Raw genomic sequence first — 22,101 nt, forward strand, 5'->3', positions numbered from 1 at the left:
GCAAAATATTCAAAAGATAGCATGAAGCACTCACAGGTGTTTTGAACAAACGCACTATTCATTCTGGAGACATATTTAATGTGTAGAGTATACGTAATGATAAATAACTTTGCACAATAACATAAGGATTGTTTGTAATTTGTATTTGAAGAGCACCATTACATAAATTACCTAAGCCGCACAAATTAAACAAAAAATATCTCTGGTTCCATAAAACACAGGACATACAAAAAAAATGGTTTATTTTATATCTAAACACGTTTCAGTGAGAATAATTAAATTAACATTGTAAGTTCAGTACACAGCTCACCAAAAAGTGAACATACATATTTAGCTGTTTGTATAACACACACAATTACTTTCAATATTCATTTACATCATGCTAGCTCTGTCATGATAACGATATGCTCTAAACGAACCAATCTTCTCACCATCCCTGTAGTTGAATGACTTGAAACATATGTCACAAAAAAAGCATGGATCATGTGGAACACGTTTGTTATCCAATGTGACCCACCTGTAACAAACAAATAAATCATTTTGAAAAATGACTGAAGTTATTTAGTTTCATGCTACATGGATCATTCTGTGTAATAAATTTTAATGATGTGGAATGTGTCATTTTACATCTACATTGCAAATTAATTTGTAAATATGGCTACAGGCTGAAAATTTGTAAGTTTTTACTTTATTTTACTAATCTACAGATGTGACTTTAATTCCTGCCCAGTGCCTTTTACATATTACAACAGAAATTCTTTTACAGAATGGAAGAAGTTGCCAAGAAGAAACTTTTTCAGTTTGCTTTCAGTTTTTATTTTTCTGTTTGTCAAACATTTTATATCACTGAGTGAAAGATGAAAAACTTTTGTTGCAGTACTCTGTGAAGGTACAAACCCCCATTACTAGATGAATAGGTCTAGTATGCAAGGATTGCTTTGTGGAGAGCAAGCGTGCAACAAAGCGCGCCATTCACAGAAGCACGTGGCACCCCCGAGCTAGATTTGCTATGAGTTGGTGGGATGCCTCCACCGCCGGGCGGCCACGTAGTCCACTGCTTGGAGCATTGTTTGGTTTTTTGTGCATTACGCGAAAACCATGTAACTTACATTGAAGAGCGATGCAGCAGTGGATTGTGGTCAGCAATATGCACCTTCTGAAAGATCGATCTTTAATTTAAGTCATGAGGCACAAAAGTTGTACTAACTTGAAAATTGTTTAATGTCATGAATACTGAAAAATTAATGAAACTAGTAAATAACAACTTACAGAGATGAGTGAGCGCTCATTAAGAACGTCTCATCATAGCGGATCGAGGGCCGTAGTCATATGTTAAGATTCATAAATAATTAAACTTGTAAAAAGCAATAAACAAAGTTTGATGGGAAATTGTTTATAAAATTCAATAGAAAATTCATGACGTAAAGAACAGCACTATATAATATTTTGGGTGGCATCACATGTATTTTAAACCAGTTAAGTTACACTATACACTTAATTTGCATTAGTTTTCATTGTTTACAAATTATTATTAACATTTATCACCCATAATTAATTAATTATTATATATATGAAGAGTTTGAGCAGCGTAATGTGTAGATCGCTATAGATTATGTCTAAGAACAGTATTATATGCAGTTCTATGTCACAACTTTACAGCACAGATGTAAACAAACAAATTTGCGCTAAGTGCCGAAATTTTGCAAAAAAAAATAACTAAAACTTGATTTACAGACGATAGAATAATCCTAGAAATTAATGTAACATAGTACATAAGATGTACTTTTTAGCAAGGTTCCGATGGTGTACTTATTTTTGTTGAGGGATGTATGTGTCAAAATTTGTAACCTTAACTGGCGAGATTGGTACTTGCATAGCTGGAGGGGGCGGTGGGAGGAGGGGGCAGACATCCGAGCCTACATAAGCGAGTGGCCACCTTGGCCGGGTGGTCAGTCATTTGGCAATTGGTGAGCACGTGGGTGGGGGAGTTGGCGAGCCCCAATTGTGGGTGGCCCATGTGGTCGTTTGAGTAAGAATTTTTCACGCCGATTTATTCCAATAAAGCATACTGTTTAATAGTGCAAGTGTGCAAGCATATATTTGGTGAACTGAAAGTGCTACAATTATTTGTGTGGGTACGAATTACGAGATATACATCAGCGTAAGTGAACGTGCGGTGATCTGTGATTTCGCGCCAAAACTGCTAGAACAAAGAGCACAGTGGGACTTGTGGTTCTGTTCGAGTTGATTGAGTAACTTTCGATTATAGCAGCCCACATTACTGCTATTGGGGGCTCAGAGTCAAATTATTATTAAAGTAAAACTGTAAACCGTCTCACCAGTGCTAATTTAATTGTGTGAAAGAAAAGGACAACGCCAATAAATAGTAATAATAAAAACTTACTTGAACTGCGTCATAAAAAATGATTTTGCTATAATAATCGCCCAATTTTTGGTCCCTAGCATAAATTGTACTCATTTCTGAGTGAATATTAATTCAAAAAATATAACTAATGTGCAGGTGTGGAACAGTGTACTAATGCACCAAGTGTGGAAATCATCCCCTGAGACTTACATGACAGCCAAAAAATGCACTAACATTTTTTAACGAACATTTGCATATGCACATTCATGTGAACTCTTCAACCGCACTTATTTTCTGCCCCGCTGCAACTCTGCATTTGTTTGTGCTAAGAAGATTTTTTAATGCGCAGTAATGAATGTCAGTTTTCCTTCTGGTGCTGCAATTACATACATCATTGTTCCTTTTGAAGTCTAATGGAATATTTACAACAAACTTAACAAGGGAATAAATATATTGTCAAACTGAACTTAGATTTTTTTTTATAAAAAGTTGTTACAAAAACAGTGGAAGTCCCATGGCAACCATTCATGAGTTGCATGTGACTCTTGAACTTATTGCTGCTACAATCACCCGTTGATCTGCAAGTTTGAGACCATTTGTTCTGTTTCAAACATTAAGAAAACAGTATGACTGTGTTCTGGTCAAACACAAGAAAACATTGCTGTTGTGGATGATAATGTGACTGCAAGTCCCAGAAAATCAATCCCCTTCAAAAGGTGTGAAAATGAATGTTCACAAGATTCAACTTATGTAAGAGCTGAAGTCTGTAGATCACAGAATGAGACACTGATTGGCTCAATGGGTCTCAGCTTGACAAGCAGAGAATGAGAACTTCACAAAAAGAATTATTTCCTCAGATGAGGCACATTTCCACTTCATTTCCACTTCAGTGGCTACATCAATATGAAGAACTGCAGAATTTGGGAGACAAAAATCCGCGAGTGACTGTGGAAGATTAGATGCATCCAGGTTCTGGGCAGGAGGAGGAATCAGCCCACACTTTTTGAAAATGATGAAGGAGCCACTGCGAATGGCGACCATTATCGAATCGTGCTTTTTAATTGGTTTTTCCCTCTTACTGATGAAAATCACGAGTTTTGGTATCAACAAGATGGTGTGGCATGTCAGATATCCCGTGAAAGGACTGCTCTGCTGGACAAAAAGTTTCCTCAAAAAATTATATCTTTGCATGGCAGCCAGGATTGGCCTGCCAGATCATACAATCCTATGCCTTGTAACTTTTTTGTGGGGATTTGTGAAATTAAAAATGTATTTTACCCATCCTCAAACAATGCGCCAATTGAAGGATGAAATTATACGGGTTATTACTAGCATCCCAGAATATGTTTGTGAATGCATCATTGAGAACTTCAATGACTGCATTGCTCGTTGCCACATGGCATTGGGTGGTCATATGGAAGATATAATTTCTCATACATAAATGGGAGAAGTTACTCAATATGTTTGAAATACAAAAAATAAAATCACAGTTTCAATAAATTTTTTTATGTTCTGTAGCACTTTAATATTCTTTGCTTCTTCCTGGACACTTTCTGTCTACATGTGCTTGGATTGATTACAGTAATAGTGACATCTGCATAAAGAACTAATTCTGCTTGTTGTACATTAGACAGGAGATAATTCACATATATGAAGAACAATAATGGACCTAAGACTGAGCATTGGGAAACCCCATACAAGATCTCTCCCCAGTCAGAATTATGTCACCAGACTATATCAGTGATTTACCAAGTACAACCTTTTGCATTCTTTTCATTCAATGTGGCATTATCCACTGGTTGGCTATACCATCAGTCCTATGAAACTTTAACTTACCTAGGACAATACTTTGATTCAAACAGTAAAATGCTTTTGATAGGTCAACGAAAATACCAACTCCTACAAAGAGAACTTACCACGGAATTTCCAAAATACAATAGCAGAATGTGTAGATCACTATTCACTAATTAAGGAAGGCGGTGTGTAACAGGGAGGTTTAAAAATAAATAAATAATTTTAAAAAAATTGCTAAGCTTTCAGCACCGAGTGAAGTTGTGCAGTGGACTCAGATTCAGGAGGACGATGGTTCAAATTTGTATCCAGCCATCTTGATTTGGGTTTTCCATGATTTTCCAAAATCACTTCAGGCAAATGCCAGGATGGCTCCTTTGAAAGGGCACAGCTGATTTCCTTCCCCTTTCTTCCCTAATCTGATAGGACCAATGAAATTAAATGTCACAAGGCTAGGGCCTCCTGTCGGGTAGACCAGTCACCTGGTGCAAGTCTTTTTGGTTAACTCACCTTTGGCGACTTGAACGTCGATGAGGATGAGATGATGATGACAAAGACAACACAACACCCATTCCCTGGGCGGAGAAAACCTCCGACCCAGCCGGGGATCGAACCCATTGACCTTGCTGTTTGGTCTCCTATCCCCATCAACCAACCAACCATGCTTTCAGCAAACATAGGCCATGAATTATAAAATTTTCCTGGTGTACTGAATGTATTTTGTTCCTGCGAGTGGCTGTCACTTACAACACAATGTGACATTCTGATGGAGCATCTGACAATCATCTACAGGGAGCTTTCAATAGCTAACTTGAAGATGACTGGCAGGTGCCCCGAATATGTGGTGGAGTACTGCAGCAGCCACAGATTAGATTAGATTAGACTAGATTAGATTAATACTAGTTCCATGGATCATGAATACGATATTTCGTAATGATGTGGAACGAGTCGAATTTTCCAATACATGACATAATTAGGTTAATTTAACAACAACTCTGGGTGCTGTCATTTTGGATACATCAACTGAGCTACTTTATTACTGGGAGATTGGGTGACTTGGAATTATTATTTGCAGGTCCAAAAACACAGAATTTGTTCTGAAACTGATATAGTAATGATAAATAACAGCAGCAGCAGTAACAAAAACTGAAAGGGAGTGGGTGGGGTGATGCTGGGGTTGGATGGAACAGTTGGCTGAAAGGGGTTATTATGAGGAAGGTTTTTGCAATGATGACACGATAAATGAATCACATAATGAAGTAATAGAAGAAAAGGGAAGGGAAGCTGAGAATTTGAATCCAAAGGGAAAAAAGGAACTTAAGAAATTTTATGGAAGCATTTTGGGAAAAGCAGGGGGAGTAAGAAATTATCAATGTAAGATAAAGCTGAAATCACATGGTCCATTCTTTATCAAGTCCTATGGAGGGCCAATTTGAAAAATAAAAGTGACTGAAAGGGGACTTTAGAAGATGCAAAAATGGGAAATAATCGAGAGAAGTAGCAGTCAGTACAATGGCAGTATTTATTCGAGTATTAGATTTTCTTCTAGGAAGTGAACTTCAGGCAAAATTGGTCATTTATATGGATAAAATTCTTATAACTGGGGAAACATGTATCCTTAAAGGAAGTAGGTGAGAAGCTAAGGAAAGGGGGAATGACATTAAAATTAGAAAAGTGTAAGTTTGCTGTGAAACAACTAAACTTTCTACATCATAGCATAAGTGAAGAGAGGATTTTGCCCGACAGTGGCAAAATATCAGCCATAGCAAAATGTTCAAAACCAACATCAAAGAGCAAATTAAGATCAATTTTTCAGGTTAGCCAATTTTTATATAAAATATGTATTAACACAGATACTGAAAGGACCATGTTTAAACAACCTCTAAAGGAAAAAATACTACATGGAATGCATGCACTGTAAAGAGAACAAATGCTGTGAATTTGTAAAGGGACACCCTCCTCTAACATTACTTTTCCTCAACAGGAGTTGGCGATACCAAAAAAATATTTATGAATTTTTAAACAGATTAATATTATCTCAACTGTTTTTCTGAAAAAATTGCATGCGACTTTGTACATGATGTATTATATTTCAAGATAAAATCTGTAAAAAGAAATTACTTTATTTTTGTTGTTACAATCGATATCGACTAGCTCTGTATGTACAGTTGAAATTACATTTCTTAGCAACATTTGAAAATTAAGAAATATTCAGCATGCTTAAAATTCCTACACTACTGGCCATTAAAATTGCTACACCATGAAGATGAGGTGCTACAGATGCGAAATTTAACTGACAGGAAGAAGATGCTGTGATATGCAAATGATTAGCTTTTCAGTGCATTCACACAAGGTTCGCACCGGTGGCGACACCTACAATGTGCTGGCATGAGGAAAGTTTCCAACAGATTTCTCACACACAAACAGCAGTTGACCAGCGTTGCCTGGTGAAACGTTGTTGTGATGCCTTGTGTAAGGAGGAGAAATGCGTAGCATCACATTTCCGACTTTGATAAAGGTCGGATTGTAGCCTATCGCTATTGCGGTTTATCATATCGCGACTTTGCTGCTAGCGTTGGTCGAGATCCAATGACTGTTAGTAGAATATGGAATTGATGGGTTCAGGAAGGTAATACAGAACGCCGTGCTGGATCCCAATGGCCTCATATCACTACCAATCGAGATGACAGGCATCTTATCTGCATGGCTGTAACAGACCGTGCAGCCACATCTCAATCCCTGAGTCAACAGATGGGGATGTTAGCAAGACAACAACCATCTGCACGAACAGTTCAACGATGTTTGCAGCAGCATGGACTATCAGCTCGGAGACCATGGCTGCGGTTACCCTTGACGCTGCATCACAGACAGGAGCGCCTCCAATGGTGTACTCAACGACAGACCTGGGTGCATGAATGGCAAAACGTCATTTTTTCGGATGAATCCAGGTTATGTTTACAGCATCATGATGGTTGCTTCCGTGTTTGGCGACATCGTGGTGAACGCACACTGGAAGCATGTACTCGTCATCGCCATACTGGCGTATCACCTAGCGTGATGGTATGGGGTGCCATTGGTTACACGTCTCACTCACCTCTTGTTCACATTGACAGCACTTTGAACAGTGGATGTTACATTTCAGATGTGTTACGACCCGTGGCTCTACCCATCATTTGATCCCTGCGAAACCCATTTCAGCAGGATAATGCACGACCGCATGTTGCAGGTCCTGTATGCGCCTTTTTGGATACAGAAAATGTTTGACTACTGCCCTTGCAGGACATTCTCCAGATCTCTCACCAATTGAAAACGTCTGGTCAATGGCGGCCGAGCAACTGGCTTGTCACAATATGCTAGTCACTACTCTTGATGAACTGTGGTATCGTGTTGAAGCAGCTGTATCTGTACACGCCATCCAAGTTCTGTTTGACTCAATGCCCAGGTGTATAAAGGTCGTTATTACAGCCAGAGGTGGTTGTTCTGGGTACTGATTTCTCAGGATCTATGCACCCAAATTGCATGAAAATGTAATCACATGTTAGTTCTAGTATAATACATTTGTCCAATGAATACCCGTTTATCATCTGCATTTCTTCTTGGTGTAGCAATTTTAATGGCCAGAAGTGTATTATTAATTACACACTCTGATGATATTTATTATGTTTATTTCTGGATTTATTTATAAAATAATTGTATAAATTGGTGGAGATTCATTTGTCAAGAAAATTTGTCAACTCTTTGGAATATTGTTAGTACCGCAGAAAGGATTAATAGTGGGCATGCCTCTGACAAGCTCAGACGTTGTCATGTTTGGCAATAACAGTTTAATTTTCGATTTTGAATTGGAAATTGTACAGACAGTGTGATATAGAAAAATGCAAAAGAATGAAAATTACAGAAACAGCATGTTATTACATCAACTGGAACTATGACAACCTATAATACAAAAAAATTTCAGCTTCACAACCAAAAGAAAAGAAGCTGAGTAAAAAGTTTATTGTAAATCTTACTCCTCTCAAAGCTTATTAAAAGAGATATGAATTAAGTGACAATCAATAAATGATGTGAGGGAGGGGTAGATTACAAATGGTGGCATCATCTGGGATAAATTGACTGTTAATGAAGTTTTGTCTGTTGCAGAAAGGAAGACAGATAACAATAGCAAAATTTAGTGCAGTTAACGATCGTTAACTGTAATAAGAACAGATAAAAACAGTAAATTTAATGCTGTTAATGATCAATTAGAATGAAATTCTTCCAACATCTGTGCTAGTGTCTTGCTTGTGATAAATATGTTGCTATAATCAGCAAACAATATCTTCTCTGCATGGCTGATACATATATGTTTCTCAATGTACTTTGATACAGGAAAACAAAGTAACCCTCAATGTAAAGAGAACATACATTTATATACACCAGAAACAACACTGGGCAAGCACACTTCCTTGAGGAAACCCAATATTTGATCCACTGGAGACATGTGTGATCTCTGTTTTCTAAATATGAACAAAACCATTTGTTAACCACTCCCCTTACTCCTAGTGCCTCTAACTAATGCAACGGTTTCTGGTGGTCAACTGTATCAAATTCCTTAGACAGAGTTAGGAAAAGGCCAGTTACATAGCTGTTCTCATCTAGCGTTTCTAAAACTGTTTTTGTAAACTGTGCTATATCGGATTCTGTTCATATGCATGGCCTGAAAGTCGAATTTGCTTAGACAGCTTACAAGCCTGTTTTTCAATATTGTCTCTATCACTTTGGAAAAGGATGACAACAGGGCTATTGATCTGTAGTAATGTTTTCTACATCACCTTTCTTGTGAACTGGTAAAATTTTTGCATGCTCCATATAGTCAGGGAAGCAACCAGTTTTGAAAGATTCATTTTATTTCTGTTAGTGGAACTTTGATACCATTTATGCATTTTTTCAGCATGAACATAGCGATTTCATCTAAATCTGCTGAGTTTTTGTTCTTTAATTGCCTTACAACATTCCATACTTGCTCCTCAGTAGTTGGAAGCAATACCACTGTGTTAGCTATATGCTTCTGTGCTGGTTGATTAATAAGAGATAACGATAGCAAATTTACTTCACTGTAAGGGCAATGAAATTACCTAAAAAATGAAAACAATAGTAAAATGGATAGGGTACAATAGCCAATAGACCAACTCAGTAATCAAGGTTCAGAGCTAAAAAATGGGTTGCCAGAGGCATTAGAAAGTGTGAATGAAAAAGATGTCTTAGAAAATATATTTATTGTTTTGGGGAAATGAGTTAACTGTCGAATCGGGAAGACAGTCAGAGACTGTTAATAACATCAAAGTTCAACTCAAGGCCATATTGGCAAAAATGAAACAAAACATCACTAATTTAGATTAAAAAAATTTAAAAGTTGAAAACAATATGCAAACTAATGTAAACGTTTTAGAACAAAAAATTTCAGCAGTTCAGGAAAATTTCATTCAGTAAAATCTGTATTCAAATGATGCTATTGCGTGGTCCAACACTCCAATCACAAGTTTTCCGTCAGACAATTAACATACAGTGGATTTTCTGCACCACTGTAGAGATAGTTTTGTGTCAGGCATGAGTGACAATCAAAAAATTAAATTTGTTAAAAATTGTCTTGAAGGGAAAACTGTGTCATGGGCAAATTTAAGTTAGTGGGAAAATATCAAAGTTTAAAAAAAAGTTTTTTAAATAAATTTTGGTCAGAAGCTGAACAGGGAAGAATTAAAAGTGGATTTTTGAATGGTGCTAATTATAGCAATAGAGAAGGGAACTCCAAAAGAGTTACGTAAGAATCAATTTAAGAAATTGACATAACACCTAGATAAACCATTTGACAAAATTACATTGATTGAAGCACTTAAAAGGAAATTACCAGAAAGGTTGCAGTGGGACTTAGAAAACACACCTGAGGACAGTTTTGAACAATTTTTACGATATTTTGACAAACTGGAAAGGCAGTAGAAAGAAGTATGTACCATAACAAATGGAATGATAAGAGATCACAATGAGAATAACTACAGAAACAGAGATAATGGTAGCTCCTATCAGGATCAAAATGTTAATAGAGACAGAAATTTTCAACATCAGTAGGATAGGAATAATGGGTATAACCATGGGCAATTTAATAGAGTAACAATCATAGAAGTAACTAATTGGGAAACAGCAGTCAGCCTCAATGAAGGTCCACAGCTTTGGAGTGGGGAAACACAACAAGCACAGGACTCACAATTTACACTTGCAATTAGACAATAATAACAGTGTTAATGGCATGGCACAGGTATCTGAAGTTGAACAGAAGGTATATCAGATTTCTCATTTATGTTTTGATCAAACGTTTTGGGATACTATGTTTAACTATAGTGATGTAGATCTTAATCACAAACCAGAATGTGACAGTAGTGAGAATTTTGATTTAGTATGCACTAATAATTTCTTCTCTTGGTCAGAAAACAGTGTTATTGATGTATGTAAATCAGGTGATGACTGTACTGGATCTGAACTAGGCAGTGTTTTTTATGTAGATGTGGATGAGAGCTTTGAAATAACTGAGGTTGCTAAGTCTGAGGCTGGTAGCTTATTGCAAATGAATGAAGGTGAGGTAAGTGACTTTGATGGAGAGGAGACTTGCGTTGTTAATGATGCTGATGATGAAGTAATTTTGAAAGAATATGATGATGATGGGTATGAGTATTTGTGGAATTTAAGAACAACGAAGTTTTCAGATTTATTTGTAAATGATGGTGACAATGCAGATAAGGTAAGTGATGAATGTGATACCAGTCCAGTCAAAGCAGTTTTTCATTAATGCCATGCAGAGTAATGATACAAACAGCAAAGGTGAGTTATCTGTAACCCTAGAGAATAAAGGTGAAAACTTGTGGGACCAGATTGATGATAACATAGACAAATGTGCAATTTGGAATAATTTGAGCTGTGGTTAGTCAAAATTTGTATCCAAATTGGTGGAATGAAGTGAAAGAGGATCTAAGTAGGAAGTATAATTTTGACAGTAATATATTTTGTGTTCCTTCTGTAATAAGTGATGTTAGTTGTGCTATGGAATCCATTCATTGTGTTCAATCTTTACCTGATAACATAAGTAACCAAAGTAATGCTATCATACCAGTAAAGTTGATAAAACCCTGTAAAGAGTGTGTCAATGTAGCATTTGATGAAACTGAAAACAACAATTTAGAGACAAGATCCAGTATAGTAAGAATTTTGTGGAAATGTCCATTGCATGTGGAAAGATAAGAGGAGCTGTTGGCAAGCAAACCAAGTATGTAAAATGTCAAGTATTTTTAACTTTTAGTACAGAAGACAAGACCATTGAACATGAATGCATGACTATCCATAGTTTATACGAAAATATACACTATGTTTGCAGATTCATAAGACTAAATAGTTGTGTTTTGTTTATCAGGAATGTAGTACATAACATGATGTGATTTCTAAAGCTCTGTTTCACCTGTTGACTGAGTTAAAATCTATGATACACTATATAGTTATGTTTGTCATAGATTTGAGCTTAAAAATTTGATACATATATGCCATGAGACAAAATGAGTAGATCCTTTAGCAATTTTGAAATGGGACAATTTTACAATTTGTACTGTAAAAATTAGGAACAGTATCTTAGTGTATCTGTGTGTATCACCTTGCTAGTTCATTTTTTCCCCTTCATTTAACTCTGTTTTTCAAAATTTCATATGTGAATACTTTTTAATCTCATCTGACATAAATCATACATAATTCCTTTTGGAGTATAAATAGGGAGAGCATATGCAGTGTGATGTGAAGAAGGTATTGAAAAGCATATTTAGTACACCAAACAATGTGAATGCTAGACAGGAAGTTACTTATCCACTGGAGCATGTGATGAGAACTGAAGGGAGGAAACTGAACGATGTGGGTAGATCCACTCCCCACACTCCAGAATGACTGTACCCTGCTTGACCAGTCAACTTACAAGAGATCATAGGTACTGGGTAATGTACTTAAGCATCTGCAAACTACATCAGTGTTGTGGCTGAGATTTGTAATTTTTCTTTTCTTCAATTGCAAATGAATCTTCTAGGTCTTTAAGTATGGTGGTTAGTTTTTATGGACAATTAGCAAATAGTGTGGAAGATATTTACTAGTATAGACAAAATAACAAGAAGTATAGATGTCCGCTTTCATACACTGATTTTGGTCCAGAAGCTACTCGATAATGTCATCATTCAAAGCTATTTATGACTCTGTTTACTTGTATTTATCCCGAGTACTGCAATACTGTATCTGACTGGAACTTGAGTTGTGGGCAGACTCATGCCCATGATCATCACGACTGTGTGTGTGTGTGTGTGTGTGTGTGTGTGTGTGTGGTGTGTGTGTGTGTGTGTGTGTGTGTGTGTGTGCGCGCACTCAATAAGAGGTGCAACTATTGATTGAGGCTAGATGCTTCTTATAATTACTCTTTACATATAATTGAACTTATTGATGTGGTTATGAACTTTATTCATTTTGTTGTGGCGAAACATTTTTTGCTGATTTGTACCCAATGTGGTTTGGATCATAGGTGGGTCCCACACTGTAAGCTTAGGCCCTAACATTTTTTAAATTCTTTTGTCCTTTCATGAGTCAACATACTCTTAAATACTCTTGTTTATGTGGCTGATTGATTCTTTGCTGTAATCCTACTCATGACTGAGTATATTCTTCTGATCTGTACCCATGATTGTGAGTTTTTCGAGTCGGCTCACTCGTTGTACACTTAGGCTCTGGATTTTTATCTCTTCTCTTTTGAAGATTTTGAAGGTGTGATTTTATGGGCATAAACTTCCAATTTGTAATTCTAGTAACTTACCTTATCACTGTATTTATTTCTAGAGTTTAATGTTATAATGTTTAGTTTTGATTTTGTAATTTTTGTCTTGTGACAGTATGTTCCACAGATCTGAAAATCTGAATGCCATGTCCTGATATATGTACAAATTATGACTTGTAAAGTAAATATTTTTCTTATGTTTTCTGTAGTATGTTGCATATCAGATACTTCTGTACGTCTGTATTCTATCTTTTGGCATCATTCTGTACACAATTTAGCAAACCTTATAGTCTGTCATAAAAAATTGTAAACATGTTTCCAAATTTTGTGAGGGGGGGGGGGATAGGACATCCTCCTCTAAAATTACTTTTCCTGAACAGAAATAGGCGATACCAAAAAAATATTTACAAATTTTTAAACACGTTAAATTATTTCAACTATCTTTCTAGCAGAACTGTATATGATTTTCTACACGATGTATTATATTTTGAGCTAAAATCTATAAAAAGAAATTACTTTATTTTTATTCTTACAATCAATATGTACTAGCTCTGCATGTAACAGCTAAAATGACTTTTTTTGTAGAAACATTTGAAAATTATAAAATATTCGGCACACTTAAAATTCCTGTTATTAATTGCGCAATCAGATGATGTTTACTATGCTTATTCCAGGATTCATTTATAAAACAATCATATAAATTGGCAGAGATTCACTTGCCAAGAAAATTTGTAAACTCTTTGGAATATTGTTAGTACTGCAGAATGGATTAGTAGTGGGAAAACCTCTGACTTGATCAGAAATGTTTTTATGTTTGACAATAACAATGTACTTTTAGATTTTGAAGTGGAAGTTGTACAGACAATGTGATATAGAAAAATGTGAAAGAATAAAAATTACAGAAACAGAAATTACTTCTCAGTCAATTCTTTCAAAAGTTATTATGTCAACTGGAACCATGACAACCTATAATATCAAACAAATTCAGCTTCAAGAATAAACCCCTAGATGTGAAGAACTAAATCCAACTACAAGAAAATAAGATAAGTAAAAAGTTTATAGTGAATCTTACTCCTTTCAATGCTTATTAAAAGAGTTAATTATGATGAAGTGAGTGACAATCAACAAACGATGTGAGGGAGGGGTACATTACAAACTCTTATTATGTTCTTATTGTAAGTGGTCCAGTTTCTGTGTGTATTTCCAGGGCTAATTATAGCATTAATAAGTGTGGAATTTTTCTGTATATCTATCCCCCCATGAACCATGGACCTTGCCGTTGATGGGGAGGCTTGCGTGCCTCAACGATACAGATAGCCGTACCGTAGGTGCAACAACAATGGGGGGGGGGGGGGGTAATCTGTTGAGAGGCCAGACAAACATATGGTTCCTGAAGAGGGACAGCAGCCTTTTCAGTAGTTGCAGGGGCAACAGTCTGGATGATTGACTGATCTGGCCTTGTAACACTAACCAAAATGGCCTTGCTGTTCTGGTACTGCGAACGGCTGAAACCAAGGGGAAACTACAGCTGTAATTTTTCCCAAGGGCATGCAGCTTTACTATATGATTAAATGATGATGGCATCCTCTTGGGTAAAATATTCCAGAGGTAAAATAGTCCCCCATTCGGATCTCCGGGCGGAGACTACTCAGGAGGGAGTTGTTATCAGTAGAAAGAAAACTGGCATTCTACGGGTCGGAGCATGGAATGTCAGATCCCTTAATCGGGCAGGTAGATTAGAAAATTTAAAAAGGGAAATGGATAGGTTAAAGTTAGATATAATGGGAATTAGTGAAGTTCGGTGGCAGCAGGAACAAGACTTTTGGTCAGGTGAATACAGGGTTATAAATACAAAATAAATACAAAATAAAAAAAAAAAAAAAATAGGAGTGCGGGTAAGCTACTACAAACAGCATAGTGAACGCATTATTGTGGCCAAGATAGACACAAAGCCCACACCTACTACAGTAATGCAAGTTTATATGCTAACTAGCTCTGCAGATGACAAAGAAATTGATGAAATATATGATGAGATAAAAGAAATTATTCAGGTAGTGAAGGGAGACGAAAATTTAATAGTCATGGGTGACTGGAATTCAAGAGTAGGAAAAGGGAGAGAAGGAAACATAGTAGGTGAATATGGATTGGGGCTAAGAAATGAATGAGGAAGCCGCCTCTTAGAATTTTGCACAGAGCATAACTTAATCATAGCTAACACGTGGTTTAAGAATCATGAAAGAAGATTGTATACATGGAAGAACCCTGGAGATACTGAAAGGTATCAGATAGATTATATAATGGTAAGACAGAGGTTTATGAACCAGGTTTTAAATTGTAAGACATTTCCAGGGGCAGATGTGGACTCTGACCACAATCTATTGGTTATGAACTGTAGATTAAAACTGAAGAAACTGCAAAAAGGTGGGAAATTAAGGAGATGGGACCTGGATAAACTGAAAGAACCAGAGGTTGTACAGAGTTTCAGGGAGAGCATAAGGGAACAATTGACAGGAATGGGGGAAAGACATACAGTAAAAGAACAATGGGTAGATTTGAGGGATGAAATAGTGAAGGCAGCAGAGGATCAAATAGGTAAAAAGACGAGGGCTAGTAGAAACCCTTGGGTAACAGAAGAAATATTGAATTTAATTGATGAAAGGAGAAAATATAAAAATGCAGTAAATGAAGCAGGCAAAAAGGAATACAAACGTCTCAAAAATGAGATCGACAGGAAGTGCAAAATGGATAAGCAGGGATGGCTAGAGGACAAATGTAAGGATATAGAGACTTATCTCACTAGGGGTAAGATAGATACAGCCTACAGGAAAATTAAAGAGACCTTTGGAGAAAAGAGAACCACTTGTATGAATATCAAGAGCTCAGATGGAAACCCAGTTCTAAGCAAAGAAGGGAAAGCAGAAAGGTGGAAGGAGTATATAGAGGGTCTATACAAGGGCGATGTACTTGAGGACAATATTATGGAAATGGAAGAGGATGTAGCTGAAGAAGAAATGGGAGATACAATACTGTGGGAAGAGTTTGACAAAGCACTGAAAGACCTGAGTCGAAACAAGGCGCCAAGAGTAGACAACATTCCATTAGGACTACTAACAGACTTGGGAGAGCCAGTCCTGACAAAACTCTACCATCTGGTGAGTAAGATGTATGAGACAGGCAAAATACCCTCACACTTCAAGAAGAATATAATAATTCCAATCCCAAAGAAAGCAGGTGTTGGCAGATGTGAAAATTAATGAAGTATCAGTTTAATAAGTCACGGCTGCAAAATACTAACACGAATTCTTTACAGACGAATGGAAAAACTAGTGGAAGTTGACCTCAGGGAAGATCAGCTTGGATTCCGTAGAAATGTTGGAACACGTGAGGCAATACTGACCCTACGACTTATCTTGGAAGCTAGATTAAGAAAAGGCAAACCTATGTTTCTAGCATTTGTAGACTTAGAGAAAGCTTTTGACAACGTTGACTGGAATACTCTCTTTTCAGATTCTGAAGGTGGCAGGGGTAAAATACAGGGAGCGAAAGGCTATTTACAATTTGTACAGAAACCAGATGGCAGTTATAAGACTTGACAGGCATGAAAGGGAAGCAGTGGTTGGGAAGGGAGTGAGACAGGGTTGTAGCCTCTCCCCGATGTTATTCAATCTGTATATTGAACAAGCAGTGAAGGAAACAAAAGACAAGTTCGGAGTAGGTATTAAAATCCATGGAGAAAAAATAAAAACTTTGAGGTTCACCAATGACATTGTAATTCTGTCAGAGACAGCAAAGGACTTGGAAGAGCAGTTGAATGGAATGGACAGTGTCTTCAAAGGGGGTATAAGATGAACATCAAATAAAAGCAAAACGAGGATAATGGAATGTAGTCGAATTAACCCGGGTGATGTTGAGGGTATTAGATTAGGAAATGAGACACTTAAAGTAGTAAAGGAGTTTTGCTATTTGGGGAGCAAAATAACTGATGATGCTCGAAGTAGAGAGGATAACAATTTGTTAACATCGAGTATAGATTTAAGTGTCAGGAAGTTGTTTCTGAAAGTATTTGTATGGAGTGTAGCCATGTATGGAAGTGAAACATGGACGATAAATAGTTTGGACAAGAAGCGGATAGAAGCTTTCGAAATGTGGTACTACAGAAGAATGCTGAAGATTAGATGGGTAGATCATATAACTAATGAGGAGGTATTGAATAGGATTGGGGAGAAGAGAAGTTTGTGGCACAACTTGACTAGAAGAAGGGATCGGTTGGTAGGACATGTTCTGAGACATCGAGGGATCACCAATTTAGTATTGGAGGGCAGCGTGGAGGGTAAAAATTGTAGACGGAGACCAAGAGATGAATACACTAAGCAGATTCAGAAGGATGTAGGTTGCAGTAGGTACTGGGAGATGAAGAAGCTTGCACAGGATAGAGTAGCATGGAGAGCTGCATCAAATCAGTCTAAGGATTGAAGACCACAACAACAACAACATACAGTTGACTAAATGTTATGCCATTTCTGATGCCTACTCACTTTGAATGGATCTCTCTCTGGTAATGACTTGTACACTGGAAGCTCAACATAGTGCTGACACCTCTCAGTGAGTTAATGAGCACACTTATTAAGAGCGAAAAGAAGATAATTTTGCTCCAGAATGTTAAAAATTAGGATATATATATTACCTTGCACTATAGAACTTGCATACCATACAATACTTTGATTTTCGTGCATTTACTGTCAGAAAACGAGGATAATCTGATGTACATAAGAAATCATCAGCATGCAACAGCCTGAAAAATTAGAAAATGTAAGTTATAAAAGAGTGTATGTTTCTATTTCAAACAACAGTGTTAATAAACTGATGGCTACTGACTACAGAGAAATATTTTCTATAAAAATATATATTGCGACATATTATGCTATTCACAAAAAGGATTTTTTTGTTATCGCTCTAAAGGTTTGAAATTATAAATATCACAGTAAAATGTATCATAATGTAAGAAGTCGATCAGACAAAATAATTTTATCTTCAAAATAAGTAACTTAAGGTTGTATTTTATAATAGATTAAAATGTTTTATGGTCGTATCAGGTTACCACACTGAAGACATGATCAAGACACTGAAGATACAATTTACTGTCACATTACACAAAACAAGTTGCAGCTGCCAGAATGAGATTTTCACTCTGCAGCAGAGTGTGCGCTGATATGAAACTTCCTGGCAGATTAAAACTGTGTGCCCGACCGAGACTCGAAATCGGGACCTTTGCCTTTCGCGGGCAAGTGCTCTACCAACTGAGCAACCCAAGCACGACTCATGCCCTGTCCTCACAGCTTTACTTCTGCCAGTACCTCGTCTCCTACCCTCCAAACTTAAATGAAGCTCTCCTGCGAACCTTGCAGAACTAACACTCCTGAAAGAAAGGATATTGCGGAGACATGGCTTAGCCACAGCCTGGGGGATGTTTCCAGAATGAGATTCTCACTCTGCAGTGGAGGGTGCGCTGATATGAAACTTCCTGGCAGATGAAAACTGTGTGCCAGACCGAGACTTGAACTCGGGACCTTTGCCTTTTGCGGGCAAGTGCTCTACCAACTGCACTGCAATGTCTCCGCAATATCCCTTCTTTCAGGAGTGCTAGTCCTACAAGGTTCGCAGGAGAGCTTCTGTTAAGTTTGGAAGGTAGGAGACGAGGTACTGGCAGAAGTAAAGCTGTGAGGGCGGGGCATGAGTCATGCTTGGTTAGCTCAGTTGGTAGATCACTTGCCCGCGAAAGGCAACGGTCCTGAGTTCGAGTCTCAGTCCGGCACACAGTTTTAATCTGCCAGGAAGTTTCAAGTTGCAGCTGGTTTTGTACTTCGTCCATTATAAACACTATTTTACAATGTAATTTCATATCTAACATTATTACATAAATTTTGTGTGAACGAAAATGTAAAAACTAATTATTGTGAAATTATAAAATTATGGGATGTTCTTGGTTTTATAATGAGCTGCCACACAATGCTCATCAAAAACTAGCCCTTCTGAAAATTAGTGAATAGGACTATGTTAGATGATTACATATGGCTGATTCTATGGGAACCAGATTGAAGATGATTCATACCTTCAAAATGAATAGAAAGGAAAAATCACCAGTAAGATGATGACATGTCAAAGAAATAAAAAGACTGTCACTCTAACGAGTTCAATACTGTTAAAAAATTACATCTTCAAATTATTGACAAATTCTTAATGATAATCTAGAAAGCTGTGGCACTGACAGTAGCTCAACAAAATGTTTAAATTCCTTGTTTTAACATCAGAAAATAATCAGAAAAACATGAGTAACAATTAAGAAATTTCTGAGTGCATTACTACAGAGCTACTTTACTCGCAGATTACACTTTGCTGATTTCAGTTTTTTATTACCACACACAATAAACTACTAGGTAATGAAACAAAGAAACAAAAAACATTTTCTGTGGTAATGTATAGTCAATCAGTACCTTATGAAATTAGACATCATGCACCAAATATCACACTCAAGAGTCAGAATATACCCTTAGTGATAATGCTTGTGTCAACCATATGGTTTTCTTTCAGGCGAATCTGAGGTCCGTGCTAGTGATACAATAACCCCACACACCTCAATGACTGAACAGGCAAGTGATGACTACAAACTTAACAGTTTGGGGTTTCTATCAATTATTATGTCTTCCACTTAACTATGAAAGGTGAAGCTTGCTGGTCCTGGTTTTGAGTCATTAACTCATTTGCAGTTATTAATGTCATGCACTGGTGTAATACAGTGGTGTTTGATACGGAAAGATGTGCTATGTGGAACATTGGTATACCAAACTCTATACCAGAGAGCCTTATTGTTTATATACCAGAAGGAAGTGCACATTTTGTTGTGTAAGAATGTATAAATGAAATGCTGTCATTTAAGAAAATATGACTACAATACTAGGAGCAGTGTTGTAATCATGCCACATGTCACAGAAAGAAAGACTTGACACAATGTGTCAAGTAAAAATTGTAGCCCAGATATCAAAACAATTGTGGAATCTTATAGGTATAAAGAATTGTGGAATCTTCTAGGTATAAACTTCTGGTCGACTACTTAGCCCAGGGGTCCCCAAAATATGACCCATGAGCCAAAACTGGACCGCGAATACCATCAACCTGGCCCACAGTAATGGCTCAGACATGCGTGATATTCGACCCACCATGATTTTTTTGTTACAGTCAATCCTTGCTTATCATGCGCCTCCCATTACAGGTAATTATCTCAATGAGTAGAACTAAATGCCAGAAACTGCCTCACCTAATGAAGGATATTTTGCATTAGGAGTCTGTTTGGTGTAATTTATTTGTCTTTAATAACCATTTCAAAAACGCCTTCTGGCCTCGATCGGTCTTTTTGGCCACTGTAAAAGAACATTAAGTCATGCATTCCCCCATAAACTACCACTCTGTAAAGCAGAAGCTCCAACAATGCTGTATTCAGTTAGCTGTGTTGATCACAATGTGCCTCACACAGTGATTGTTGTAACCCATACTACTACTCACGATTCCACTACGATGTTGCAAACTCTTTGCAACAATGTTGCAAGACCTTTCCTTCACCGGTACACTGTCTGTTTATGAACTGCAGTTTCAATTTGTCATTGATAACTAACATGAATTCATTTAAGACGCTAGTGCGACAGCAGTTGTGTGTGCCATGAATTTAATTAACAATAACGCTATGTTCCTTTTTCAACAGAATTTAAAGCACAGGCATAAACAAATATCTTTATACAGTTTCCTTTAAAATATATTGCACTATAAATAAAAAATTACAATACTGTATTATAAATCTGTTTGAGTACCTATTTTTTTGGAATTCAATGCATTGATTCCTACAGAAAAAGTATTTCAATTAATGAGGGTTAATTTTGAGTAAGATTCAGCAACAAATCATGCTCATTATGCGAAGTAACACTCTACAGTGTAAAATTTACTATGTGGATCAATTGTACAACTTACAATCACTGGCTGTTTTTATTTTATGACCAGTTAAGAAACACATTTATTGAGAACTGTAGATTAAAACTGAAGAAATTGGAAAAATGTAGGAAATTAAGGAGATTGGACATGGAGGAGCTGAAAGAACCAGAGACTGTTGACAGCTTCAGAGGGAACATTACACAATGGTTGACTAGAAGAGGGGAAAGGAATACAGTAGAAGACAAATGCGTAGCTTTAAGAGACTATAACAGGGGAAAGGAATACAGTAGAAGAAAAATGTACAGCTTTAAGGGACGAGACACTAAAGGAAACAGAAGATAAAATAGCTAAAAAGACAAGGTATAGCAGGAATCCTTGGATAACAGAAGAGATACTGAATTTAATTGATGAAAGGAGAAAATTTATAATGGAACAAATGAAGTGGGTGAAAGCGAATACAAACATTTAAAAAATTAGACTGACAGGAAGAGCAGAACGGCTAGGCAGGAATTGTTAGAGGACAAAGAGGAAGCATTTGAAAATGTTGACTGCGATACTCCTTTCAAATCCTGAAGGTAGCAGCAGTAAAATACTAGAGTAAAACGCTGTTTACAACTTGTCCCGCTACCAGGCAGCAGTGTCAAGGGGCACAAAAGGGAAGCAGTGACTGAGAAAGGAGTGAGACAGGGTTGCAGCCTACCCCGGAAGCAGTGACTGAGAAGGGAGTGAGACAGGGTTGCTGCCTACCCCTGATGTTATTCAATCTGCACGTTGGACAAGCGGTAAAAGAAACAAAAGAAAAATTTGGAATACAAATTAAGGTTCAGGGAGAAGAAATAAAAACTCTGAGGTTTGTCGATGACATCGTAATTCTGTCAGAGACAGCAAAGGACTTGGAAGAGCAGTTGAATGGAGTGTACAGTGTCCTGAAAGGAGGATATAATATGAACATCAACAACTGCAAAACAAGGATGAAACTTTCTGGCAGAATAAAACTGTGTGCCGGACCGAGACTCAAACTCGGGACCATTGCCTTTCGTGGGCAAGTGCTCTACCAACTGAGCTCCCCAAGCACAACTCACACCCTGTCCTCACAACTTTACTTCTGCCAGTACCTCGTCTCCTACCTCCCAAACTTTATAGAAGC

General features: G+C 37.1%; 1 protein-coding gene across 1 annotated transcript in view; it reads right to left on the minus strand.

Annotated features, from left to right (window-relative positions):
- Positions 1-259: 259 nt before the first annotated feature.
- The window catches only part of LOC126263258 (snRNA-activating protein complex subunit 3-like), a 175,724-nt gene continuing 153,882 nt past the window's right edge, over positions 260-22,101 (minus strand). The window contains exons 5-6 of the mRNA XM_049960344.1: positions 17,662-17,769; positions 260-517 (exon numbers count right to left, since the gene is read on the minus strand). Coding sequence (XP_049816301.1) covers positions 373-517; positions 17,662-17,769 — 253 coding nt within the window. The 3' untranslated portion in view covers positions 260-372. The remainder of the gene's footprint in view (positions 518-17,661; positions 17,770-22,101) is intronic.

This window comes from Schistocerca nitens, chromosome 6 (genome assembly GCF_023898315.1).
Source record: "Schistocerca nitens isolate TAMUIC-IGC-003100 chromosome 6, iqSchNite1.1, whole genome shotgun sequence".
NCBI lineage: Eukaryota > Metazoa > Arthropoda > Insecta > Orthoptera > Acrididae > Schistocerca > Schistocerca nitens.